The sequence below is a fragment of the Lepidochelys kempii genome, chromosome 14 (assembly GCF_965140285.1).
Source record: "Lepidochelys kempii isolate rLepKem1 chromosome 14, rLepKem1.hap1, whole genome shotgun sequence".
Lineage (NCBI taxonomy): Eukaryota > Metazoa > Chordata > Testudines > Cheloniidae > Lepidochelys > Lepidochelys kempii.
Genome location: NC_136393.1, coordinates 6,005,223 through 6,028,049, shown reverse-complemented (window position 1 = coordinate 6,028,049; position 22,827 = coordinate 6,005,223). Strand labels below are relative to the sequence as shown.

The following is a 22,827-nucleotide window of genomic DNA, read 5'->3' as shown; positions in this document are numbered from 1 at the left end:
GTAGGGCAGTGGGGATCGAGTCCTGGAAGCATGAGATGAAGAGAAGTGGAAAAAGTTGTTCACTGATTTATCTGGTATGGGAGAAGAAAAATCAGTGCACCCCCTTGACTGTGTTTTAAAACTGGTTCCACTAGTGTCCCTTGCAAAGTAGGGACCTGCTCCTATGCTCCGTTCTGGCAGAGGAGGATTTAAGCTGAGTGCTAAGTAATGGGGTATGTCTTGGTCTCTCCCATCCCCAGCCCCTCCAGAGAGCAGTGCTGCGGGAAAGAGTGCGCATTGTGTTCAGACAGGGTAGGTGGTGAAAGGTGCCTTGGAAACTGACAGAGCCAGTGATTGAGACCCTTCATTACTGCCGGTGTCACTCGAGCTCTTCGTGGGGCTTTAAAGCCACGAGGCTGCGGGGGGGAGGGGTGTCTTCCGTGCTGATGCCTGCCCCTCTCCCCCCCCCCCAGATCGAGCTGGCGATCCTGCGGTTTCCATATGACTCTTGGGGGACGCCATTCCAGCAGCTCAAACAGGTGGTGGAGGAGCCGTCGCCGCAGCTTCCGGCGGACAAGTTCTCAGCGGAGTTCGTCGACTTTACCTCACAGTGGTAAGCGGATCCCTCCTGAGCTCTGGCTGTGGAAACCCAGGAAGGACCCCCCTCCCGCCCCCACGCATCCAGGAAGCTCAGTCCAAGGCTGAGCCCTGTCTGCTTGGAGTCTGTAGCTCTGATATGTTTTCCTTGCATTCGGTAAAGAGCAAGAGGCTTGAATGCTGGCTGCGTCACTTAGAACAAAGTAAAACTGAAGCCTCCTGCCCCAGCATGCCCTGGGCCTGGAACCAGAATTGTCTGTCACTGGTCAGGGGTGTGAAAGAGGTCCTGGGGGGATATTGTGCTATCAGCGCCAATCTTAAGCCTAATTCTGCTGGTATAAACTCCCCGTTGAGTGTGTGCGACGGCTCCCATCTTGGCCGACACGAGGGATTGAACCGGGGATCTCCAGCATGGCTCTTTACAAGTCACAGCCCCAGGTAGCGAGCCTGGCTTTTTAGGCAAAGACTCAAATGTTGTGTGTATGGGGCATATAACACACACTGTCCAGAGACTCTCACACGTCTTAGACATGAGGGAGAAATGCGAGAGAGAACAATGGCAAATCATTTCATCTTTAAAGGGGACACTAGCTAAGTAGTGTGGGTCCCAAACTGGAACTACTTCAAAGTAGTTGTGCTGACCTGGGGGATGTTTCCCCAGAGGTGAGATGGAGGAAGAGAATTTTTCAAGCCACTATATTCTTTGCTGAATAACTAAACAACCCAAGTCACTCCTCGTGCCGCTGTCGACGGGGAGCCATGACCCGGGCCCTGGAATTGGCTCCTCTCTTTCCACAACAGGTGGCTTCCCCCAAGAGAAGATTCAGAAATGCACGTACCCCTGGCCCTGCACATCAGCAGCCTCGCACTGCTTTCCTGTGCACGGACACGTGAGCCTGAGTGAACCTTCCGTAAGGCATCCAGGGTGGAACGTGTTTGGGCCTGAGAATGGCTGTTTCCTGTGGCTTTCAGGAAATGTAGCGCTGACCCTGAACGACCCCCCCACCGCCTCAGAGCCCCGGGAAGCTGTGCCACAGAGTGTCTAGCTGAGGGTAGTGGAAGTTCAGAGTTTACTCAGAGCTCGGTCACATCTTCCTTTCGATCAGTGCAGGGGGCAGGCTCTGTTGTGGCTTACAGCAGGGCATCTGCGTCGATTTCAGTGGGGCAGGGTGGGCCCGGAGGCGCAGAAAGAGGAGGTGAGCACGGGGAGAGGTAAAGGATCCATGTTACAGCCTGGGGCACACTAGCGCTGTCAGCAGGTTTGGAAGGCTGCATGAAAGAACAGATCCTTCCTGCCCCCTAAAATAGACTGGCATTTGTCCTTGTCCTGAGGTGCATTGTTTAGTAGCTTCTAGCAACAGCCCTACAGCATTTGAATGCTCCTCCCTTCAGCCTCCCTGGAAACTACTCCGGAGGCCTCCCCCCCTTTCTTTTTTCCATTTGCTGTTTTGCCACTTGCTGTTTGCCAAGTTGGCAGATGGATGGCTGTTTGCATGGTAGCCAGGGAAGTGCTACAGGCTGACAAATGCAGAAATATGAGACTGTTCCTGATCTCCCAGTGTCAGGGCTCACAGCCCTGCCAGCTCCGCTTGTGCCCCAGGAAGGAGTTTATCACATCAGCCCAGTGGACCTTAAGAAACAGTACTTGGGATTCTGCTTTGGGGCCCTGTTTAAATCGGCCACGTGCTCAAGGTTCCTGGAATTTATTTCCTCCTCTTACTATGCAGAATCAATCCCATTTTCCCCACTTCTGCTCTACACACACACACACACAGAGCAGGACTGATGCCCCCCCCCCCCGGGTAGGGGGAAGTGACACCCCCCGTTTTGGAAGCCAAACACTGAAATTCTCCTTTCTAGACAACCTTCCTTTCCTCCATCTTGCCTGCTTGCCGCTTTGTTATTGTAGGGTTGTTTGAGCAAGCTGGGCAGCTTGTTGTTTTCCAAAGAACGCTGAGCTATTTGCTTTTCCAAGCCCCGTTGCTTGTTGCAGGTCACATGGACTTCACCAGCAGGTTTAAGAAGAGGAAATCCAGACTGTTTGCGATGGTTATAATGATAATATCCTATCTTTTAGGACTTGCAAGAAAGTGTGTGTGCATCTCAGAGGGCCTGATTTAGCATCCACAATCACACTTGATGTCTGTGGGAGCTGCTGGTGCTCAGGACCTCTGAAAACCAGGCCCTTGGTGTCTTTGGCCTGGTTCAACATCACTGAACTCAATGGAAGCAGATTTGGACCCTTAATTTCTGGCCAGGATCGGATCTGGGGGTGTTGGGGTGCTGATCTTAAACAAGAAATGTAGGAGGTGTTAAAGAAGCTCAGGGAACTGAAAAGAGAATTTGGCAGAACCAGAGGTTCCATATTGCTGTGAACTCTATGGTCAGTGATGATCAGTAGTGGGTTTTGAAAGGCTTCTTAAAGATTAACGTTAAATTCCTTCAGTAATAACCTGCCGCTGTATGCCGTGGGATTGGTAATCCAAAAATGAGTCTTTTCCATGAAGTCTAAATTAACAAGAGCACAGACCAAACGCTGGATGAGAACACATCCAAGCTTTGAAGCTCACCTTCAGCTTGACTTGAAGCTTGACTCATTGCAGACTTGAAGGATATGATGCATCTCTTCCCAGTCACTTACCACAGTTAGCAGTTTTGACATGCATTATACCAATGCACTGCGGTTACAGTAAACGTGAGCTAACCATGTGCAGCAAGAGACAGGAAATATCTACTCAGCGGGCATCCATCACTTCCCTTGGGCCTGGCAAATCCCACAGTGGAGTGGCTTATCATAGCTGAGGCTCACACTTTTGTTTTGCTCAGCATGACACCTTTCCCCATGGACGTGTCAAGATCTTTTAAAATCACTCCAAGCTTCTTCCCATAAATACACCATCAGGAAGTGAGTAGCGATTACGTCCTGTGATTAGAAGCTATTTTCTGCTGGAGGGAAGCAAAAATAACCTCCCAGCCACCAGCCTCCCGAGCCATCTGTTGTAGTGGAGGAGACTAAAGGATGTTCCGTGTAACTGTCCCCATGCCATAACTGAAGTGCAGAGATAAATAATAGCCAGGCATGGGTTTCCAAGCCATTCAGTTCTCCACTCCCTTGCTGGAGCATTGAGGAGCTGCCAACTTCTGCAAGCCCTGATTTTGCCCTGAATATATTCAGAGGGTCCCTTCAGAGCTCACCAGATGTGCAATGTATTGGCTAGCATGTATGCTGTCTAGGGATGTACCTGCAGGAGTCAGAGCTCCTGGGTTCCTTTTCTGCCACTGACTTGCAGTTTGATGTCTGTCCCCAAATCCCTTCACCTCTCTGCCCCTGGTACTTACTTAGCTCTCAGGGGTTATGGGAAGGTTAATTGGAGAATGCCGGCTGCAGTGAGCTCATATGAACAATGCTGTAGATGGTCTAATTATTATGACAGTGTGTGTATCACTCTCCCTTCATGATTGGCCTTCCACGAGATAATCCTTCTATCGCCACCACTAGAGCTGGGGCAACTGTTTGTTTTTGCAGCTGATGGCCCTGGCATTATTCAATGACTCTGTGGACCACAAGTGAGTGGTGTAGCTTGTCACCGTTATCTGTATGTTTGTTGACCACCAGAGTCCATATCTAGCTCGAGAGGATTTTACTGAAACACAAAGTGCAGTAATTTCCCCTACCACCATGCAGTCCTTGCCCTGGAACTGAGCTGCTCTGGCTGAGGGACTGAGAAACCAAGACTCAAAACCACAGTGGCGGAGTGAGGGTACATGCCATTGGGCTGTCGTGGGGTCATGAACTGAGTGTGCTGAGCCTGCAAGTTCTTGGGGCTCTGTGGCGGGCCACTTGGGGAATAAACCTTGGCAGACAGAGCCACAAATAATGAATAGATAATGGAAAAGGAAGTAACAGAGGGGATAATTTAGAGAGGCCCATGGCTGCAGATGGATGTTATCTTGAAAGTTTTAAAATGCAAAGGATCTGATGGGTGAGATGTGATCGCTAGAAGGCACAGGCTGCCAGCTTTCTCCCAGGATGTCGGTGGGGGTCTGCATGCACAGACTGCAATCGGAGCATGGCCCTAAATTTGTAGCATGTCTTTTTCTAGATAGTGGAGTTTTGAATAAACCCAAACTTGTGAAGTAAGAACACAAATGGGGAAAACAGGACTGCTGGGGAGGTCTGATCCAAATCCCATTTGCAGTCAATAGAAAGACTCTGGTTGACTTTTTAATGAGCTGTAGGCCAGCTCATTATTTGATTCCTGATGAGACTGAATGAATCCGAGGAAGGAGTACATGCTTCAGAGATGTGCCATGGAACGTGGTCTTCAGGAAATGGCATCAGCTGTTCAGAGCCGTGGAAAGGCCAGAGTCACAGTGACGCAAAACAAACTAACTGCTGGGAAATCTACAGTGTTCATACTCCAGTCACTGGAAGGTCCTGAAATCTGAGGGCTGTTGATCGAAAATATGGATGCAGGACTTAAATCTTTGGGTATTTGCGTGGTGTATTTTTATGGCTTTGCTTAAATTACATACAAGATATAATTCTCTTTTTATTTCCTTTCCTTCCTTTAAGCTTGAAGAAGAATTCCAAAGAACGGCCAACATACCCAGAGCTTATGGTGAGTGTGGCAAGGCTAAAGGTACATGGTAGCCAGACTTAAAGCTTAGGTTTTCAAAAGTGACTAGGTTTTCACAGGGGACTAGTGATTTTGGATGCCTTCTTTCATGTGTCTGGAGTTGAGCACCCAAATCACTACTCGTTCTAGGAAATCTTGGCCTAAGTACCAAATTTGGTTCTTTGTTACTCAGGTGCATTTCCCATTCAGATCAAAGGAAAGTGTACTGGTATAACTAAGAGCAATATGTTTCCCTAACGGTGTAATGGACCAAGGGTGTATGGGGAGTACTGCCAGGATGGATGAGGGTGGGTTGGCAAAGGCAAAACTCTCCACTAGGATCTGCATGAGGGCCTTCTACACCCATCCTGAGCAGAGTTTTCATTGCTGTTCCACATGGGCAGCAGGAGCAGAACGTGCAACAGAGATTCATTGCCATGGCAACTTGGAGAGGAGGCTTTTGAACCGAATGATTTCCAGATGTTATTGGCCAGGATCAGCATGTGACCAAAACAAGCATTCACGTACTGAATTTCTTCTGCTGCTTGGAATATATTTGCTTTGGGCAGGGCTGGGGGAAGCAACTGTGGAAAAAGATTAATGATAGGAGGGCAATGCAAGGTAATTTGTGGGCAGTGCTGAAAGGGGCTCAGAGGTCAAGTGTGCTTAGCTACAGGTGAACTCCCAGCTGTTCAGACACTGCTCTAAACTCAGCCAGAGCTGTAGGAACTGATTTGGCAAGAACAGGCTATGCAATGAGGTGTCTTGTACCTCCAGACTGCACTTTGGTCAGAACCTCTCTCCTGATCTTCTGGAGCTACTTCTGCTCCTATTTCTGGTTAGAATCTGGAATTGCCGAGTCCTGATGAAAACACGAGAGAGAGAGAGAAATAACAGAGCTGAATAGCTGCTTGTGAAGTTAACATCCCACTCTCCTAGACATTCTGCTTGGTTTCTATTTTAGCCCAGTGCTTTGTCCATCCCCAGGTGCATGTCCCACTCCCTCCCTGCCATTTCCAACACCTCTTCCATTTGCTGGGACACAGGAAGGAAGTTAGTCAGAAAGTATGAAAGTATCCTCCCTCGTCGCTTCCTCCCGGCTCACTTTACGGGTCTTTGCGATACCTGCTGTAAGAGAGCTTTAAGGTTCCTAACACTCTATTGGTGTTCTCTGCACTGGAAGGTCATGCACCTTTTAAAAATTACTTGTAAGCAGTGAGTAATTCCTGTGGCATTTTTGCTGGGGTCTGTAATGCGATTAGACTATGTAGAGATCTACTTTACACACAGCTTTGCTTGCACACCGACTTTCAGACAAAGGGAAGACCAAATGTTTTTATTTATGATTGAATAGATAGATGTAGAGAGAAAGCAAATCTCAGACCTTTGCCAAATGGCCTTTTATCAAAAAGGCTCACCAGGGCAGATTTGTCTGTTGCAGCATAATACCCATTGGTAGCTGTGCTCACGTCTATTGAATTAGGCCCTTGGATCACCTTTCCAACATATCTCAACACTGTGGTATTTTACGGCAGATGTTAATGTTGTGAGGTCCTGTGGTTTTGGGGTGGTTTTTCTTTTTCTCTCCTGTTCTGTAATGGCATTACAAGTTGCGGTACTGGAACGGACTTGCCTTTTTAGAACACGGCTGCTCTTTGCTTTCCTGTGGAATTGGGGTTTCTCATGGAAAATGTGACTCTGTGTTCTCTGACTTGAGTAGTGGGAAAACAGATACCGGTGGTCTGTGCTTAATTCTTTTTTAAAACCTGTTTCCCCAGGTGAAATGGAGCATGAAACAACAAAAGGAATCCCTCTCCCACAGCTTACAGGCTGTAAAATACAGCCTAGGTCATGTGGAGGTGGCTGGGCAATTAGCTTTGCGCACTGTTCTCTTCCAGCCAGTGGCTGAGGTTGAGATCCTGCAGGGATCAGCATGTGACCAAAACAATAATGGGAATTGCTGTGAGAATTGTTCACGGGGCACTTGTGAAAAGTGACTCAGGTCACTTAGTGCATCTTTCCCTAGCCTCTACTCATATAATGGCATGGTTTGCGTCAAGTGACTATCTCTGATCAGCAGAAATGATCTCCGGGCTCTTATCTCCTGTCTCATACCTGCTTGAGCCCTGTTCTCTGCTTAAAACCTATGCCTCTCTCAGATGTTCCTCCTCCTCCTTGCAGTTGTGTCTCTGAACCTTTTTTACATGCTGCTCCCTATGCTTGGAGTAGCCTCTAGTGCATCAAGCTACATCACTCTCCTTTTTCAAATCCACCCTAAGACAGCTCACTTCTTCCCTCGTCCAACCACCCTCTCCTGTCTCCACTCGGTCAATGCAACAGACAAAAAGTAATTTTGATCTGCATTAACAAACAAAGCTTATAATGCAGGTGCCAAGCCTAAACCATAACCGCTCCCATGACATCTTCACGTGCGCTGTCCATCCAATGTCTGATTTAGGTTGTAAGATTATTGGCAAAGGGACTTTGTATTGACTTTACTGACAGATGCAAGACAACAAATTACATTTAGCAGCAGGGCTCTTGGATCTGGATTGAGACGCATTGGCAGGATGGTACTTGGAACCTGAACTGGAGTAGAAGGTGTTGCAGGTCTCAGTTGAGGGGCATCAGGAGAGCTGCGACGAAGCCCTGAACTGAAGTATGGGTATTGCAGGGTTGGACTTAAGGTGCACTGGCAGAGCCGGGCAGGGGCGTGGGGCTACAGCAGGTGTTGCAGGTCAGGACTGATGTTCTTTGGCAGAGCTGGGTACACTTTAGACATTGTCATGTAGTCAGGCTGTGATCCATGCTCTTCATTCCTCCGTTTTATGAGCTGCACGTTAGTGTTTTAAAGAAAGCCAGGTGAAGGGCCTTTTTCTCTCCAAGAGGTGACACATCTGCTGTTTTTCCCATGGCTTGGCAGGGCATTTCTGCAACACAAGCAGAAAAGCAAAACCCCACCCATGCCCAGCCTCAAGAGAGCTGCGGGAGGGACTTCTTCCATCCAGCAGCTCACCGTCTTGTGCGTCAGAAGCTGAAGGGAGTAGCAGGACCCCTGTGCCAGGAATTGTCAATGTAGCCGACTCCAGTTAAATTGGTCCCATATCATCAGTGAGACGTTTTGAAGGATTTTGACAGAGTCTTTAAATGTCAGACGAATTCAGATTTGAGGTGTGGTGGGGGGTTCTTGAAATGTGATGAGCAGTTAAGATTGCCCAGCAGGAGTGTTGGAGGATTGTTTACACAGAGTGAGTAGGTCGTCTGGGTATGATCCTTGCATTACTGTTAGGGTGCCGCAGGAAGCTTTTATTTTTGCTGAGAAAGGGTGAAGGAAATGATCTGAAAAGTAGATTCTTTGAAATCCTCAGCCTAGCATCCAATGCCAGTAGCTCAGGTAAGCACTGGGGAGATGGGCAAGGGCCAGGTCTCCTTCCCCCGCACTCAGGCAGTGATTGCCACGCCCTGCTGTTTATGTAGGGGGACTGAGGGATCCATGCAGTGGCATCTCTCTCCTGAGCTGGATTTGCCTATTGCGGTTCCATATAACTCCCACTGCACACAGATGCCTGCACGCAACAGCAAGGAATATTCAGCAAAAACTTGGTAACACATGCCGGTGACTGGAAGGCCCAGTGTAGGTCACTGAGCACAGGGAATCATGGCTACTCGCTCCGAAACTAACACCCGCTGGATTGGGTGTAACCCAGGACAGAACATAGCCTGCAGTGAGAAAACGAGCAAACAGGATTTGTGAAAAATTCACAGCCAAAATAGCCTTTGCTCTTTCATTTTGAAGGTGGGGGGGAGAAAGTGGGAGATAGAGGGAAGAGTGGAGGGTGGGTATTACAATACAGCAAAATGTCCAGGAAAACGTTCTAAAATGGATGAAAGTTTAGAAGCATGAAGCCTCGTTGCAGTCCTGGTCTCTCAAATCTGCTGAGGTGTCAGAGATTTTATTGCTCCCTGCAATGGCACGTCTAATACATTGCACCTTGAGCCAGATTGATTAGCTGTCGTCCCAGCTGTGCCCTGGCATTTGGACGAGCGCACAAATGGCCCTTTTGGTGCCTAACTAGCCCTTGTATGTGAACGCACCTGGCTTCCCCTCAGCAATTTCATGTGCAAATTACAGGCACTAAGAGTTACACAAGTGTGTGGGCATTATGCATGTGAACCTCTGCCCATAGTCTTTAAAAATCTAGCTGTTTCCCACTGGATTACCAAATGCTGGGATTGGACAACAGGGTGGATCACTTGATGATTATCCTGTTCTGTTCATTCCCTCTGAAGCACCTGGCATTGGCCACTGTCGGCAGACAGGATACTGGGCTAGATGAATGGACCATTGATCTGACCCAGTATGGCCACTCTTATGTTCTCATGAACCAATAGTAAACCAGCCTGGATGTAAGTTAGAGATACCTGCAGTGAGGTGTATGGGACCTTTGTGTGCAATCCCTCTCATTCTCAATACTGCTGTGCCATACAGGCAAGAGTAGGCAATGGACAGCTGTGTTTTTAGGTCTGTGCAGAATGAACCGACACAAATCATGGTGGAGCATTGCATGCCGGGACTTTTGGTCTCCATGGGTCACACCTCCTAGCTTAAGGTGGAGATTGCCTGCTGGGACCTGGGTCATGCACCCATGTTGACCTGTCTGTGAGGGGTGCTTATATGGTTCCAATCAGAGTAGTGTCTGAGCACCCCAATTTATCTTCCCAACACCCCTGTGAGGTTGGGGAGTAATATGATCTCCACGTTACACCTGAGGAGCTGAGACACAGAGAGATTGGCCCAAGCAAGACTTTCTCAGAACCAAGAATTGAATCCAGCACCCCCGTGCGTTAACCACAGCCCCATCCTGCATGAAGATGAGGGCCATAGCAGTTTGCTCCATTTTACGCACATTGGTGTTTGGACTGTAAGCTCTGCAAGGATTGTCTTTTGGGTTCTATGCACAGTGGGGTCCTTGTCCCTGACTGGGCTCCTAGGCTCTCCTTTCAATCAAATAAATAATAAGAATAACTGATCGTTAGATAAGCCTCACCCTGCTTCTGGCAAATTGCAGTGGTGGTGCTGCTGTGTTGCTCAAAGCCTTGGTGATTTCTGGTTTAAGTGAATTGATCTCACCCACTGAGATGCAGCCGTCAGTAGCACATGTTAGTTTCTGGTCGAAGTAGGGTTTGGGATTGTTTTGTTTTTTGTTTTGCTTTTTGCACATATTTTTCCATTTACAGAAATGTAGACAGAACCTCCGGCTGGATGCCTTAATATGTTAGTTACAATTAAGTGTTTAAATAGATAGCTATTTATCATTTTCCAGCCAGCATAGCTGGCCTCTCTGCAGAGTGGTTAAGAATGAAGTAGCCTTAACAGTTGCTGATGGGAAGGAACAAGACACAGAACTGAGCAGAGGGAAAGGGATAAAGAAATAAAATTGGAAGCTTGGTAAATATTCACTGAGGATGCGGTTTCCCTGAGAGGCTTTTCCGTGGAAACATTTACACGTTTGTGGAACTATATTCATGCTGTTAGTCCCATTTCTGTGAATTCAGTGGGAGCATGCTCTTTGACTGCACACCCCTAACAAACGCATGAGTATCTTCCCTGAGGATGGGAATGCAAATTCAACTGAGAGATGTCTCTGCCTACTAAAATAAGAGATAACACCTTTCTTTCTTTCTTTCTTTCTTTCTTTCTTTCTTTCTTTCTTTCTTTCTTTCTTTCTTTCTTTCTTTCTTTCTTTCTTTCTTTCTTTCTTTCTTTCTTTCTTTTCTTTTCTTTTCTTTCACAGTTCAATGATCCAATGCCTTTGATTTATAATATATAAATCAAATATATTTGAAGGAGACAAATTCAAGGCTAATGTGCCCAGCATTTGTCTGACCTTCCTTGTTTTGCCTTGGGCCCAAAGCATCTGTGTAAACCTATATCTACTGTGATCTTCTCGTGTGCCATGTTGTTTACATCTTGGACTGCTTTGTTCTCTTTGTTGTGGGCTTGTCAGGACGTTTCCATCTATTCCTACCCACATGGGGTTCACGTGCCCCAATGGTCACTTTGTAATTCTTAGATGAAAGGTGCTGACAAAGTGTTATAATTATTATTTTCATCTGGGAAGAGAGGAGGAGCCTTTCCACTCTTGGACCAATAGAAGTTCTACGTTATACACCCACCAACACCCACGTAGAGTTGAGTGAGCAGTCCATTCCAATATTGCTAATCTCTGCCAGGACTGAGGGACAGTAGACAGCAGAGGATACTGGAGCTAGAGAGCCAGAGAAAACTGCGGGGTCCATTTGGGTCCAGATATAGAGAATCCACATATCATTCATTTACCAGCCCAGACACGATATGTACTTACCCACCTGAATGACACCATTATGGTGCTAGTAGGGGAAACAATATTGTTTTACTAGGAAGACTTTCCCCAACTGAGTAGAATTTTGCCAGGCTGACACTGAGAATGTCAGCTTGGTGGTTATGGTTTGAATAATACATTTTAATATGTTCTCTTTTCTTTTCTTTCCCAGCAACACCCTTTCTTCACCCAGCACGAATCCAAAGAGACAGACGTGGCTTCTTTTGTAAAACTCATCCTGGGAGACTGAGAAACGGACTTGTACACGATTTGCCTTTCTGTGGACTGGTGGGTTTAGGGGAAAAGGGGTGTGCGGCGGGGCTTGGTCACGAAAGCACCAATAGAAAGTCGCCTTTTAAAAAAAATTTTAAATCCCCGCCTCGCCAATGTTTTTAAAGGGTTCTTTGGTATCCATAGTGACATAGAGTGAACTGGTTAGTGAAATGAATTTTAATAAGGTTGGCACCCTTCAAACAAACAAAATAATTTTTAACAAGGGTGATTGAAATATTTAATGACTGTCAAAATGCCATTCCCCTCCATGCCCCAACCTTCTCCTCAACCCTCTTCCCTTGTTTCTGTCAAATTGCTTTTGTCATGGTAATAGGTGCTATGGTAGTCATGAAGTTGTATGTAGATTTATATTTTGTCCCTTCCATTATTTTAATATTTATGTTAAGTGCTGGATTGAATAGATTTCTGTTTTATATGAGAATGAACGTGTGATGATGATGACGAAAATGAGGCTACAGCAAGCAATATTTATAGGGCTTTGCTGTGGAAAGGGTTAAAAGGAGAAAAGGAAAGAAAAAAAAAAAGAGAGAAGAAGCCTGTATGTTGTGGAAAACTATTTAATGTGCATTGTTAAAGAATTTTTAACAAGGATCTTGGTTCAAATGCCGGGGCTACCTCGGAAAACACGCTGAGGGGATTGATAGGATCTCACATGATGTGGGACGCGGTCGGGCACAGGAGAGATTGCTCTGATGACACGTAAAGAGGAAACGCAGCTTGGTTCTCATGGTGTTTGCGGTGCATTCCCAGCGCACGGCGTTGCTAAAGCCTCTGGTTCCAGCGGTTTAGACGCGTGTCTGACAGGCAGTGATGTCCTGAGGCAGAAACGTAGTGACTGGGACTAATGCAGGGAGGAAAGGTTCGTTTTAAAGTGCGTGGCAATGTGAAGAGGCAATAGCTGATCCCTCACCTGGCTATGAATTCGGGAGCGTTTCATGGAGAACCTTGCGCTGATGTTAGAGTTCAGATTTTGTGGTGGTTTTGGCCTCGGAAGGGAGTTTTCCTGTCCTCCCTGAACAGAAAGGAACATTATGGATGGCTGGATATCTGCAAAGGGGGAAGCAGGGTCAGAGGATTACGTCCCAGGGTGGGTTTCCAAATTTCCAAGCACTACACAGACAGAAATCCCCTGAACTTACCCACAGTCATTTGAAACGCTAACGAGCTCCGCAGGAACTCCTGCTGGAGTGCAGTTTGATTCACATCCAGGGCTGGTCAGGATGATCGATGCAGCTGTGTGTGTTAGGCTATTGCACACACTGCAGGTGCCCCTCGGAGGGCTTCAGTCCAGGAAAACCCGCAAGGAAACCACAGCTACACCGATCCCAGGAGCTTGTTGCCATTGGACGTGGTCCACAAAGAAAACTGCTAGCCAAGGGAGAAGAACATTGGGGATGTCAGGATGGGAGGGAAAGACAGCATAAGAATGCTGCTCTCGTGTTAACACAGTAACTAGTGCTCTGTAGGGTGAGCAGATGGACCTTAGCTCTGCTCTCGGTGACTCCACTGACTACGGATTCACTCTGGTGTCACCGAGCAGAACGTGGCCTGATCAGCTTTCCTGACTTGGCTCTTTCACTGCAATCTGGTCTTTGCGCCTTGTCTCCCTTGATCTCTTCCCTCTCACCCTCCCGGCAAGGCAGAATGCATGTGTGCAATGTCTGTCTCCCCGTTCTGTCTTTTAAAAGACACCCGCTCAGCACTATGCCTCTCTGCTGGGAGGGTCACAGACAGAAGCTCCAGATTTGCCGATTTGGGAGCCGAGCCCCATGTCGCTCCAGAACAGCCGGGAAAAATGGTGCTATGCCAGTTAAGAGAGCTCCTCTTCTCCAGCTTATGTGCTGAGGGCAGCCTTTTCTATTGCATTACGGGAAACAGAAAGCTCCCGCTCTGACCCAGTCTTAGGCCTACCCCACCTTTTTTTGCCTTTCTCACCTGTATCAGGGGAACGAAGATCCACTGAGGCAGAGCTAGGGTGGGGAGAGGGAAAGTAATACGAAAATCCACAGCAGCCCTAGCTGAAATCCCTCGAAATCCATTCAGGCCCAGAAAGGAACTGCCCGCAGAGTAGCTCTCACTGCGGCACAAGACTCAGGGCCAAGTTGTGCCTTGTTTCACACACTCCACCAGATCGTCAGCTGGTGGAAATGGGCGTAACTCTGTGGACGAGCCCAAAGCATCCATTTGTGAAGTGATCCAATTCCCCAAGGCTGCATTGTTCCTTTGCAAGGTCAGAGGGGGAGGATGGTAATTTGCATTGCATCTGTCCAGGGCGGAGGTCATTAGTAATTGAAGTGCTTATGGGAGTTCTACCATCTCGTTCACCAGGATCCCATCATTTTGCACCACATACTTGCTACGTCCATTGTTTGAGGAGACTCTGGAGAGTTCAGAGTTTGGATTGTGGGATAGTTCCCTGGGGGCACAGGGTCCTGAAGAATTAAACTGGTTACAAAGAATTTGGGTATATCTGTGCTATAATCACAGGGGCTGCCGTTTGAGCAGACGTACCCAAGCAAAGCTAGCTTGGGTCCTGGAGACGTGAAGTGGCAGCAGTGTGAGCTGCAGATTGGGCTAGCCCAATGAATAATTTCCCAGGGTTCCAGGCTGGCTTGCACAGCCTGCTCTGAAAGTCATGCTGCCTCGGTTTCCCTGTCCTAAGCGCTGAGCTAGCTAAATTAGAGCTAGCTTGGGTCTGTCTGCTCGAGCTGCAGTCATGCCTAGTGATTACAGCATAGCATTACCCTTTGTGTGAAGAGGTTCCTTGCTCTCCTGCGTCAGCACCCCTTTGTAAGTTTTACCTCTCTCTCACATGATCCCATGGGGAACTTCCAAGGAGATGTTTTGTTGCAGATGAAACACAAGGTTCTTTTACATTTCAGTGTAATTTTAAAGGCCACTGGGGGGCTCATAATCTGCGCCCTGGTTTTCAGCTTTGTGTGTGTCTGTCTTTTCTCTCTCACACTTTCACATAGACTCCGAGCTGTTTTGATTGATTGTCTTCAGATGCAGCAAAAGTCCAGCCAGCCAGCCAGCTTATAGAGTTGGTTCCAGCGTCAATTCTCACTTGAAAAACATAACGTTTAAAAACAGCCTTTGGTTTTCCTGCATATGGATCTGATGCTTTCGTTAAAGATCGGTTTTGCCTTTTTTCTCTTGGAATATAAATCTCATTTGGACACTAAATTCCCTTGACCTCAGAGCACCTTTATTCCAGTGCCATGGTAACTGACGGGTTGAATTTATGGGATACCGTCAAAGATCAGTATTAACAGCAGATATTAATATCCCCAGCGTTTTCCAACAGAAAACTGTCAGTGTTGTATGCAGTTAGTAACCCTATAAACGGAATTGTGCATGGCTCAACACTACAGGTCGAATGTTTTCTTTTGTGCTTTTTACTCTTGTGATGTCTGGCTCATCCAAAATCTTGGTTTAATTGCATTATAACAAAACAAGAAAGAAGGACTATTGAAAAGAAACAGTCACCCCATTCCTCTATCTGATGTTCAAAAGCCTGATTCTCTGCTGCCTTTCACCTTGGGTAGGCCCTTGAATCATTGCAGAGTAAGTGTAATTTGCCACTGGTGATGTGAGTGGAAAATTCAGATTGAGCAGCATTACACACCCACTTTGCCCAGTATAAATGACCGTGCTAGGTGTGGGTCAGTGGAGAAATTCGAGATTTGCTCCGTATCTCAGCATCCATCTTGGGCAAATATCAAAACAAAGCTTGTAACATCTGGGGATCATTTGAAACCTTTTGAAAGTAGTGTGCCACAGGTCGTCTTGGGGGAAGCATGGCCTAGTGGTCTGAGCACAAGATTGGGAGCCAGGATTCCTTAAACGCTTAGATTACCATTGTGGTGGCTCTTTTACTAACACTGTGGTAGTGGGCAGGTGTGTAATCTCTGCCTCGGTTTCCCCATCTGTAAAAATAGAGATAACAACACCTACCAGGACGGGTGTATTGAGGGTTAATTTTCTGGCTCATGCAGTGAAGGTGAAAAGTGTTCTGTCAGTGGCTTCCCAAGACTCTATTTCTGGACATCACAAGAGTTCCCTCACTCCATCACACACTCAGAAGGAAGGCTGGGGCTGGGGTGGATTTGTTGCTGCTGTTTGTATGGTAGGATTTTGTTTTTTCTGGAGAAGATTTTTCCCACGCATCACACAAGACTTTAAACAGAGATCCGTCCTTTCTTTTACCGTGTTCTGCTGGTTATTGAGGAGTTGTTCCTAACTCACGCCCACAGGGGCTGGGTTTGTGGTGGTGGAGTGGCTGTGTCTGGAGGCAGGGGGAGCTAGAGAGGGCCTTGCTCAGAAATGGCTCTTTAAATGGGGAAGCACGCACTCCCCCATGTGCCCCGTTGCACATCGGCAGGTGAGGGGGAGGGGCGTAGCCATGCCAGTCCGCCCAGTCGTGCTCTCTTTGGGGTGTACAGTGCTGCTGCCCTACACCTTGTGCTTAAGAAGCTCTGGCTCAGCTAGCTGGTGGCCTTCTGCATGTGGGCACTGGTAACGAAGGAGCTCCCTGCACCCCTTTCCCTCCCCACCTCGCACAGCCATCAAGGGGCAGCCAGAATATGGCCCCAGGCTCTTTGTATTTCACAAGGGCCGCCTATGCTTGCTCCTTCGGCAAAGGTGTCATGCCAACACCACCCTTGTTCCCTTCAGCCCCAGATGATAGGTGGTGTGAAACGGGGATTGTGTCTACACTGTAGATTCCAGCAGAAGGAGGCAGTGGGTGGAGCGGGAGGATCTCCTTGATATGCAGAGGGAGCACACAACAAAGGCATTTACACACACGCAAACATGGCCAGTATTTCTTGCTGTTCGCTTCAGTAGAAGAGTCTGCCTCAAACCTTTCGTAGAAATTGTAGATGGGAAAGACCTGCTAGGCCATCTTATCCATTTCCCTACCAATGCAGCATGGATCCTTGCAGCCCATTCACTAGAGCTTGGTCCAGTGTAGTTATAAAAGTCTCAAGCAGAATGGCTTCTATCACTTCTTGTCCCTGCTGCAAAAAACACGTCAAAATGCTCCTTGTCCTCTCTTCCATCTCATTGATGTCCATCCTCCGTGGACCATGCTTGGTGCTTACACACTTTCAGATGGAGATCATTATCACATCCCTCCTAGGTTAGCGTGCCCCCAAACCAGCTCAAAAATCAGCCCCTTCCAGCCTCTTAATTACATATTTTTGCTTTTCATTGAATTTCCTCCTATTTATTGATATCTTTCAGTTACCGAGCAATTAGTTATATTCAGTTTTGCTGATGGGAGCAGGATCAAGACAAACAGTTGCCTTCACTGGTCTGCTTTTATTGGTGCATGGGGGGAATATTGCAGAATGTTTATTGCTATTAATGGAGTAAAATCTCCTGACCCTAAAAATGGGAAAGAGACTTGTTAGGGCTATAGATTCTCAGCTGGCATAAATTGGTGTCGCTCCATTGATTTAGCTAGAGTGACGCTGATTTACTCCGGCTGAGACTCTGGCCCCTTTTGTATAAACAGCTATTCTACAATAATAAAGTTTAATGAATGGAAATTTCCCCTGGATTCACATAAAGTAGCAAGTTCCACTCATTAATCTTTATTGCCGCATTATGGCTGTTTATGTCTAAGGAATCTTGTCTCCCTGTTGTGCATATGTATTTATATAGTGGGAGGGCTGTGGTGAGAAGTGTATATAAAAGAGACATAACTGACCTGATGTCCACATATTTTATAGTCTGCAACTTCCTCCCCTAGTTGATTGTTTCCTTGAAAGCTGTTAACTGGCAGCAAAGGAGGTGTTACAGAGCTTTGTCTGCACAGTTGGCCTTTTTGCTCCACTATGAAATCCAGATTGTTTCTTGTGAAAAAAGATGAGATCTCCAAATTAATACTTCAGCTCAGCCTTTAGTGGAGCAGGTGGATAATATGGAATATGACGAGTTTTGGCAGGCAAGCGCTCTTGCTCCCCCACACCTCGATGGGAAGAAACAGCTGCTGTTGAGGTCTCCCCAGGAGACAGATGTGTTTCTCTAGTTGAAAGAGCATTTACTAACCCCCTGCGATGCCACGCATTAAAGTCAGTTGATTTCACTTAGGAGAGTGTCTGCCCCTTCCCAGTGGGGTTTTTTTTTAATTCCCAAACCTGTTGCCTTTGCATGTTGTCGACTGAGTTTTTATTGTGGGCATGGCAAGGACACCGTTGTATAGGAACTATGGGCAGATGACTGCTGTGCAATGCTTGGTTGCACAAACCCTCTCTAGTAAAAAATATTTCAAGTAGTGGCACAGGAGAAAGAAATCTTCCAGGAAAGTCAAGCAGCAGAATGACCTTCAGCACTGGCAGTCTGAGAAGCGAGAGCTCAGTTATAGTCCTGATGCCTTCCCTTTGCCCATCTCAGATGCTGATGTTGATGCTTTCCTTTGAACACAGGAGAGACAAAGTGGTGTTGCGAAATGTGAGCATGTTGAGCAAAGGATTGTTCCTTAGTAGATTTCCCATGGACCTCTGGCTGCTGGGCTGCATAAATGGAATGTAATCTAACAGTGGAAGATGTGTGGGGAGGAGCACAGTCCCTGTATGGCAGCAGGCAGAGGAAATACCAAGGAACTGGCCACAGTGCTGATCCTCCTATTTCCCTTCTGCTCCTGGTGGGAAGCAGAGCATAAGAGCTCACTGAGTATGCCCGTGTAGTACATCCCATATACCATAGGCTGCTACAGGCACTAAGCAGCCCGGGAGGGAAGATAGCTCCTTTCCCGTGTCTGGTGCATCTGCTTAGCACATGGCCCAACTACACAAGTCGTCCCTTTGCAACATCAAAATGTTTTTTATCAAATACCGATTCCTACTGTAGCCCCCTCTTATCTCCCCAAGGCAGTCCCAGTGCAGGCCTTCAAGCAAAGAGCAGCAGAACCTTAAGATCAACTAAAATCCATTCTGATAAATGTGGCTAGGGAGTAGATATGCATAAGAACACGTATTAGCTGGTAAGGATAAATTATCTGGCAGTGTGTTTCTAGGACATGACTTTGGCAGCAGTACAAAGACAAGAGAGCAAAGGGAAGTTCTACAAAGCCAAGAAATGAGAGGAGACACCTTTTAGGATTGTCTTTGAATATCCTATTACAAGGAATAGATGACTTAAGGTCTATTAGGGAAAGTTCATTCCTCATTGAAGCCAGTGGCGGTCCACCAGAGATGAATTTGACTGTGTGTTATTTTACACCTAGCTGTTATACCTTTACAGTTCTCATCCCAAAGCTGCATGGAAACTATTGGCTACCAATGTCCTCATCTCATTTTTTTGGCCATCCTTTAAGGCTTGCCCTGTGTTCCTGGGATTTCCGCAGCTTTTTGGGAGGCGGGGGCGTCACCTGCTGTTGTTTTTAGGATCCTTTTTATTTATTGATTTATTGTTTGTCCAGTGACTTATGATACGGCAGCGAGCCACATTAAATCATGCATGGGCGCATACCTCCGATGGGAGGCTACCACCAGCTGAGAGGTGTACCTGGGGCCCACTAATGCATGCCCCAGCTTGGCTTGTTGCTATCAGAGTGTTGCTCGATAAAATCTTTTCCAGAAATGGAGCAAGTCTGGATTTACACCAACGGAACAGAGATCTGAATCTGTCACATCCACAGCCATGCTGCAATGTGGACTGTGTTTACTTCCCAGAGGGATTTACAGGTTCCCTAAAGCAATGAGGCAAAACTCCAGGGGTTGAGTGGTTCTATGAGGATAAACAGGCAGAAGCTCAGAAGCTTCTGAAGTCCTCTGGAAGTAGTGATGGAAATCTCACAAGATCAGATATCATTTGAAGATTTCCAATACATTGTGGGTTTGGCCGGAGCAGAACAACCTTCTTATAGCTTCTCTGATGATATTTTGATATGTTACTTCCACTTCTGGGCCCAGCCAAACCCAATAAGGACAGAATTGTGGAATTTTTAAATAGAAGGGGGGGAAAGTGAACCAAGTTTTTTTTTAACTTGGTTGTAAAATGTCTTTTTGGTGTGCACTATAGGAAAGATTCAGGCCAGTTCTGATTATATCTCCTCCCTAATTCTTCACCTTTAGAAGGTGATAGTGGTCTTGAGTCTCACTTACACTAAGGTGCCTCCGCTTTGCCAGAACAGTGTAAAGGAGCTTTAAGGTAAATGCGATTTGGGCATTCAATCCTTTTGAAACTGGGTGGCCCCTGATTTAGTTCAGTCTCAGTGCTAGATTCTGTGATATGACTGTCCAGGTGTATTCTCTGCTCGCGTGTACGCAGAAGTGACACACACCAATTTGTGCCAGAAGTCAACGTGAGATAAGGACTAGAGTACAACTTTTGGCCACGGTGTGGTGGTGAGAGCAGCCATCTTAGAATTAGGTTGGGAAATTCTTTGACCTGTCCTATGCAGGAGAGCAGACTAAATGATCACAGTGGTCCCTTCTGGCCTAGTGATCTATGAGCAACTGGGCCCTGCAGCCTCAGGGTGAAATGACTTGTCCCATCTCATTCTTCATACTGAATCCATGAGGAAAAGCCCAGGTTTCTGCCGAGTGCTTCACTCCTTCCAATGACTGAGAGAGGAACAGGAGCATTGACTGCACTTTTGAAGTACAGATGTGCCGTATAACTAACACTTGGCCCGTCGCTTGTATCGCACAGAGTATTAATGAAGGATAAGCTGCTACAGATTCAGGTTGTTGTACATATAGGTATATTTGTGAGGAAGGAGGGTGAGGAATTAGTCCTAACTGAAGGGAAGAGGTTTTGAAACAGACTCTCAGAACAGCGGGCAGATGGGCTGTTGTCTAAGGCTCAGAACCTCAGCTGATGTACATCACCATTGCTCTGTTGATTTCAGTGACGCTACAATGTCTGAGGTCAGCGGAAGATCTGGGCACTGGACTGTCGTTTGGTTTTTGTGCGGTAGTTCTGCCTCAGTAGAGTGCATTTTCCTTGACTTAGCCAGTCCAGCCTTTTACTTACACATTTTTCTGTTACACTGGCAGATGAATTTTGAAGTATTGTAAATACCAAAGGATGGGAACATTACGTTTCTTTCCTCAGGTAAGAGTGGTATTTTTTTCAACTAAAAGAACATTCAGCCATCCCTGAATTTGCAGGAACAGTCTCTTAAAGTTTTTAGTCCTTCTCAGTCCAGTCGTGTATTTTGTTTAAGAAGAATACTGTGAAAAGATAGGAAGTACTAGATGTGAGAGGTGTATTAAGGAGGTACATTAAGGGTCTACTATGAGCTGGCAGAGGGCAGCAGAAGAGTTAAGAAGTTACCTGCTGCTCATGGGGTAAACTGAAATAAACTGCAGTCAGAATCATAGCTATTTAATCAGGATGTAATTCTGCTGTAATGTACTCTGGTGTAAATGCAGAACTCTCCATCCAACACAGAGCACTCACTCCAGATTTAGACCCTAATTCTATCAGAGTACATTAATGTCAATGGCAGTAGAATGTGGCACAAATTGTTTTGGATATATCCTACCATAGCTAATGAATTTTCAAAGCTATGTCACCTTTTCATTATCTCTGAAGCTGTGAATCATGTGAATGGTCTTTGCGGTGACAACTGCCATTGTACTGATCAAGGTTGGCTGAAATATTCACAGCAACATCTTGAAAATCTTGAAACTTTGCATTTCACTTCCGTTTGGTGAAATTAAATTAACTTTGACAAAAAGCTGCTAAATTTTGTTTCTTGCAAGTTAGGAATAAACATGAACCCTTATCAAGGGGGAAAAAACCTAGAAATGACTGAAACTTTGAAATCAAGTGGTTTAAAAAAATTGGCCAAGATTGATTGATTGATTGATTGATTGATTTTTTTTGGCATCGAAACAAATGAAGTTTCCAAATTTGCAGCATTACAATCTTCTCTTTCCTGGGGTAGTGGGAATTTTTGTAAAAAGCAAAAATGTCTTGCGATGAAATTTCTAGAATCAGATAGTAGAAAAACCAGTGGAACACCAGTTGCATTGCAAATGGGCACATGTAAAGCAGCGTCTCCTGCTTTTCCATACGTTGAAGTGGAAACTACTCTCTCTTATTATTTATTCATTTGTGGTAGCACCCAAAATGTACTAAAGAAAGCCATTGTCCCTGTTCCCTTATGCTTACCTACCTTGTCTTTCTTTGTTATCTTCTGAGTGTTGAAATGGCAAATGTCTATTGCTGGCTAATTAGTATTTTATGTTATATTTCAGAGTAGCAGCCGTGTTAGTCTGTATTTGCAAAAAGAAAAGGAGTTTTTGTGGCACCTTAGAGACTAACAAATTTATTTGAGCATAAGCTTTCGTGAGCTACAGCTCACTTCATCAGATGCATGTAGCTCACGAAAGCTTATGCTCAAATAAATTTGTTAGTCTCTAAGGTGCCACAAGTCCTCCTTTTCTTTATTATATTTGTTACAGTTTGAAATTTAACTTGTTCCGCCCTGTAATTAGACGTAGGAATAAGAATCTTTTTTTTTTTTAACACCTTTTAGTTGAAGGTCCTGGAAGTTTCTAATTAGATCTTGTAGCCAAAATTAAAACAATGTTAACACTAGATGAGGGAGAGTTCCAATTTGGGTGTAACAGTGACTTCAAAAACAGATTGACTGAGTTTAAGGTTCATGGAGTCAGTAAATTCTGAGAGTATCGCAGTGTGATTAACCAAAACGGCCACTGGCAATTGCAAGGAAAGACCTTTTAAATTTTTTTTAAATGCCTGTAATTCTCCACCTGAAAAATAAAATCTGTGATTTGCCATGGATTAAAGACGTTTGGTTGTCTAAGTCTTTGCTTGACTTGGTCGCTCCATCCCTTTATATGTCAAATTTGCATGGAGCATTTCAGTCTTTCTTTAACTCTTGGCCAGTCAGATAGTCACTGGATGTCAATCAAAGGTTATGATTATTGTGTTATGAGGTCATAGATCACCCATGGACTTGGAGGGCCAAATTCTGCCCTTGGATATGC

General features: G+C 46.1%; 1 protein-coding gene across 2 annotated transcripts in view; it reads left to right on the top strand.

The window, feature by feature from the left end:
- MAP2K6 (mitogen-activated protein kinase kinase 6) overlaps window positions 1-22,091 on the top strand; it is a 94,345-nt gene extending 72,254 nt beyond the window's left edge. Inside the window, exons 10-13 of one of the 2 annotated variants that reach the window (XR_012154916.2) lie at window positions 453-592; window positions 2,654-2,959; window positions 5,153-5,198; window positions 11,730-11,767. Coding sequence is in view for 1 of the 2 variants with exons in the window: in XM_073311641.2 (XP_073167742.1) it covers window positions 453-592; window positions 5,153-5,198; window positions 11,730-11,807 (264 nt within the window). In the remaining variant the exon portion in view is untranslated. Of the gene's footprint in view, window positions 1-452; window positions 593-2,653; window positions 2,960-5,152; window positions 5,199-11,729 lie in introns of both variants that reach the window. The other variant, XM_073311641.2, reaches the window with a different exon arrangement.
- Window positions 22,092-22,827: the final 736 nt, after the last annotated feature.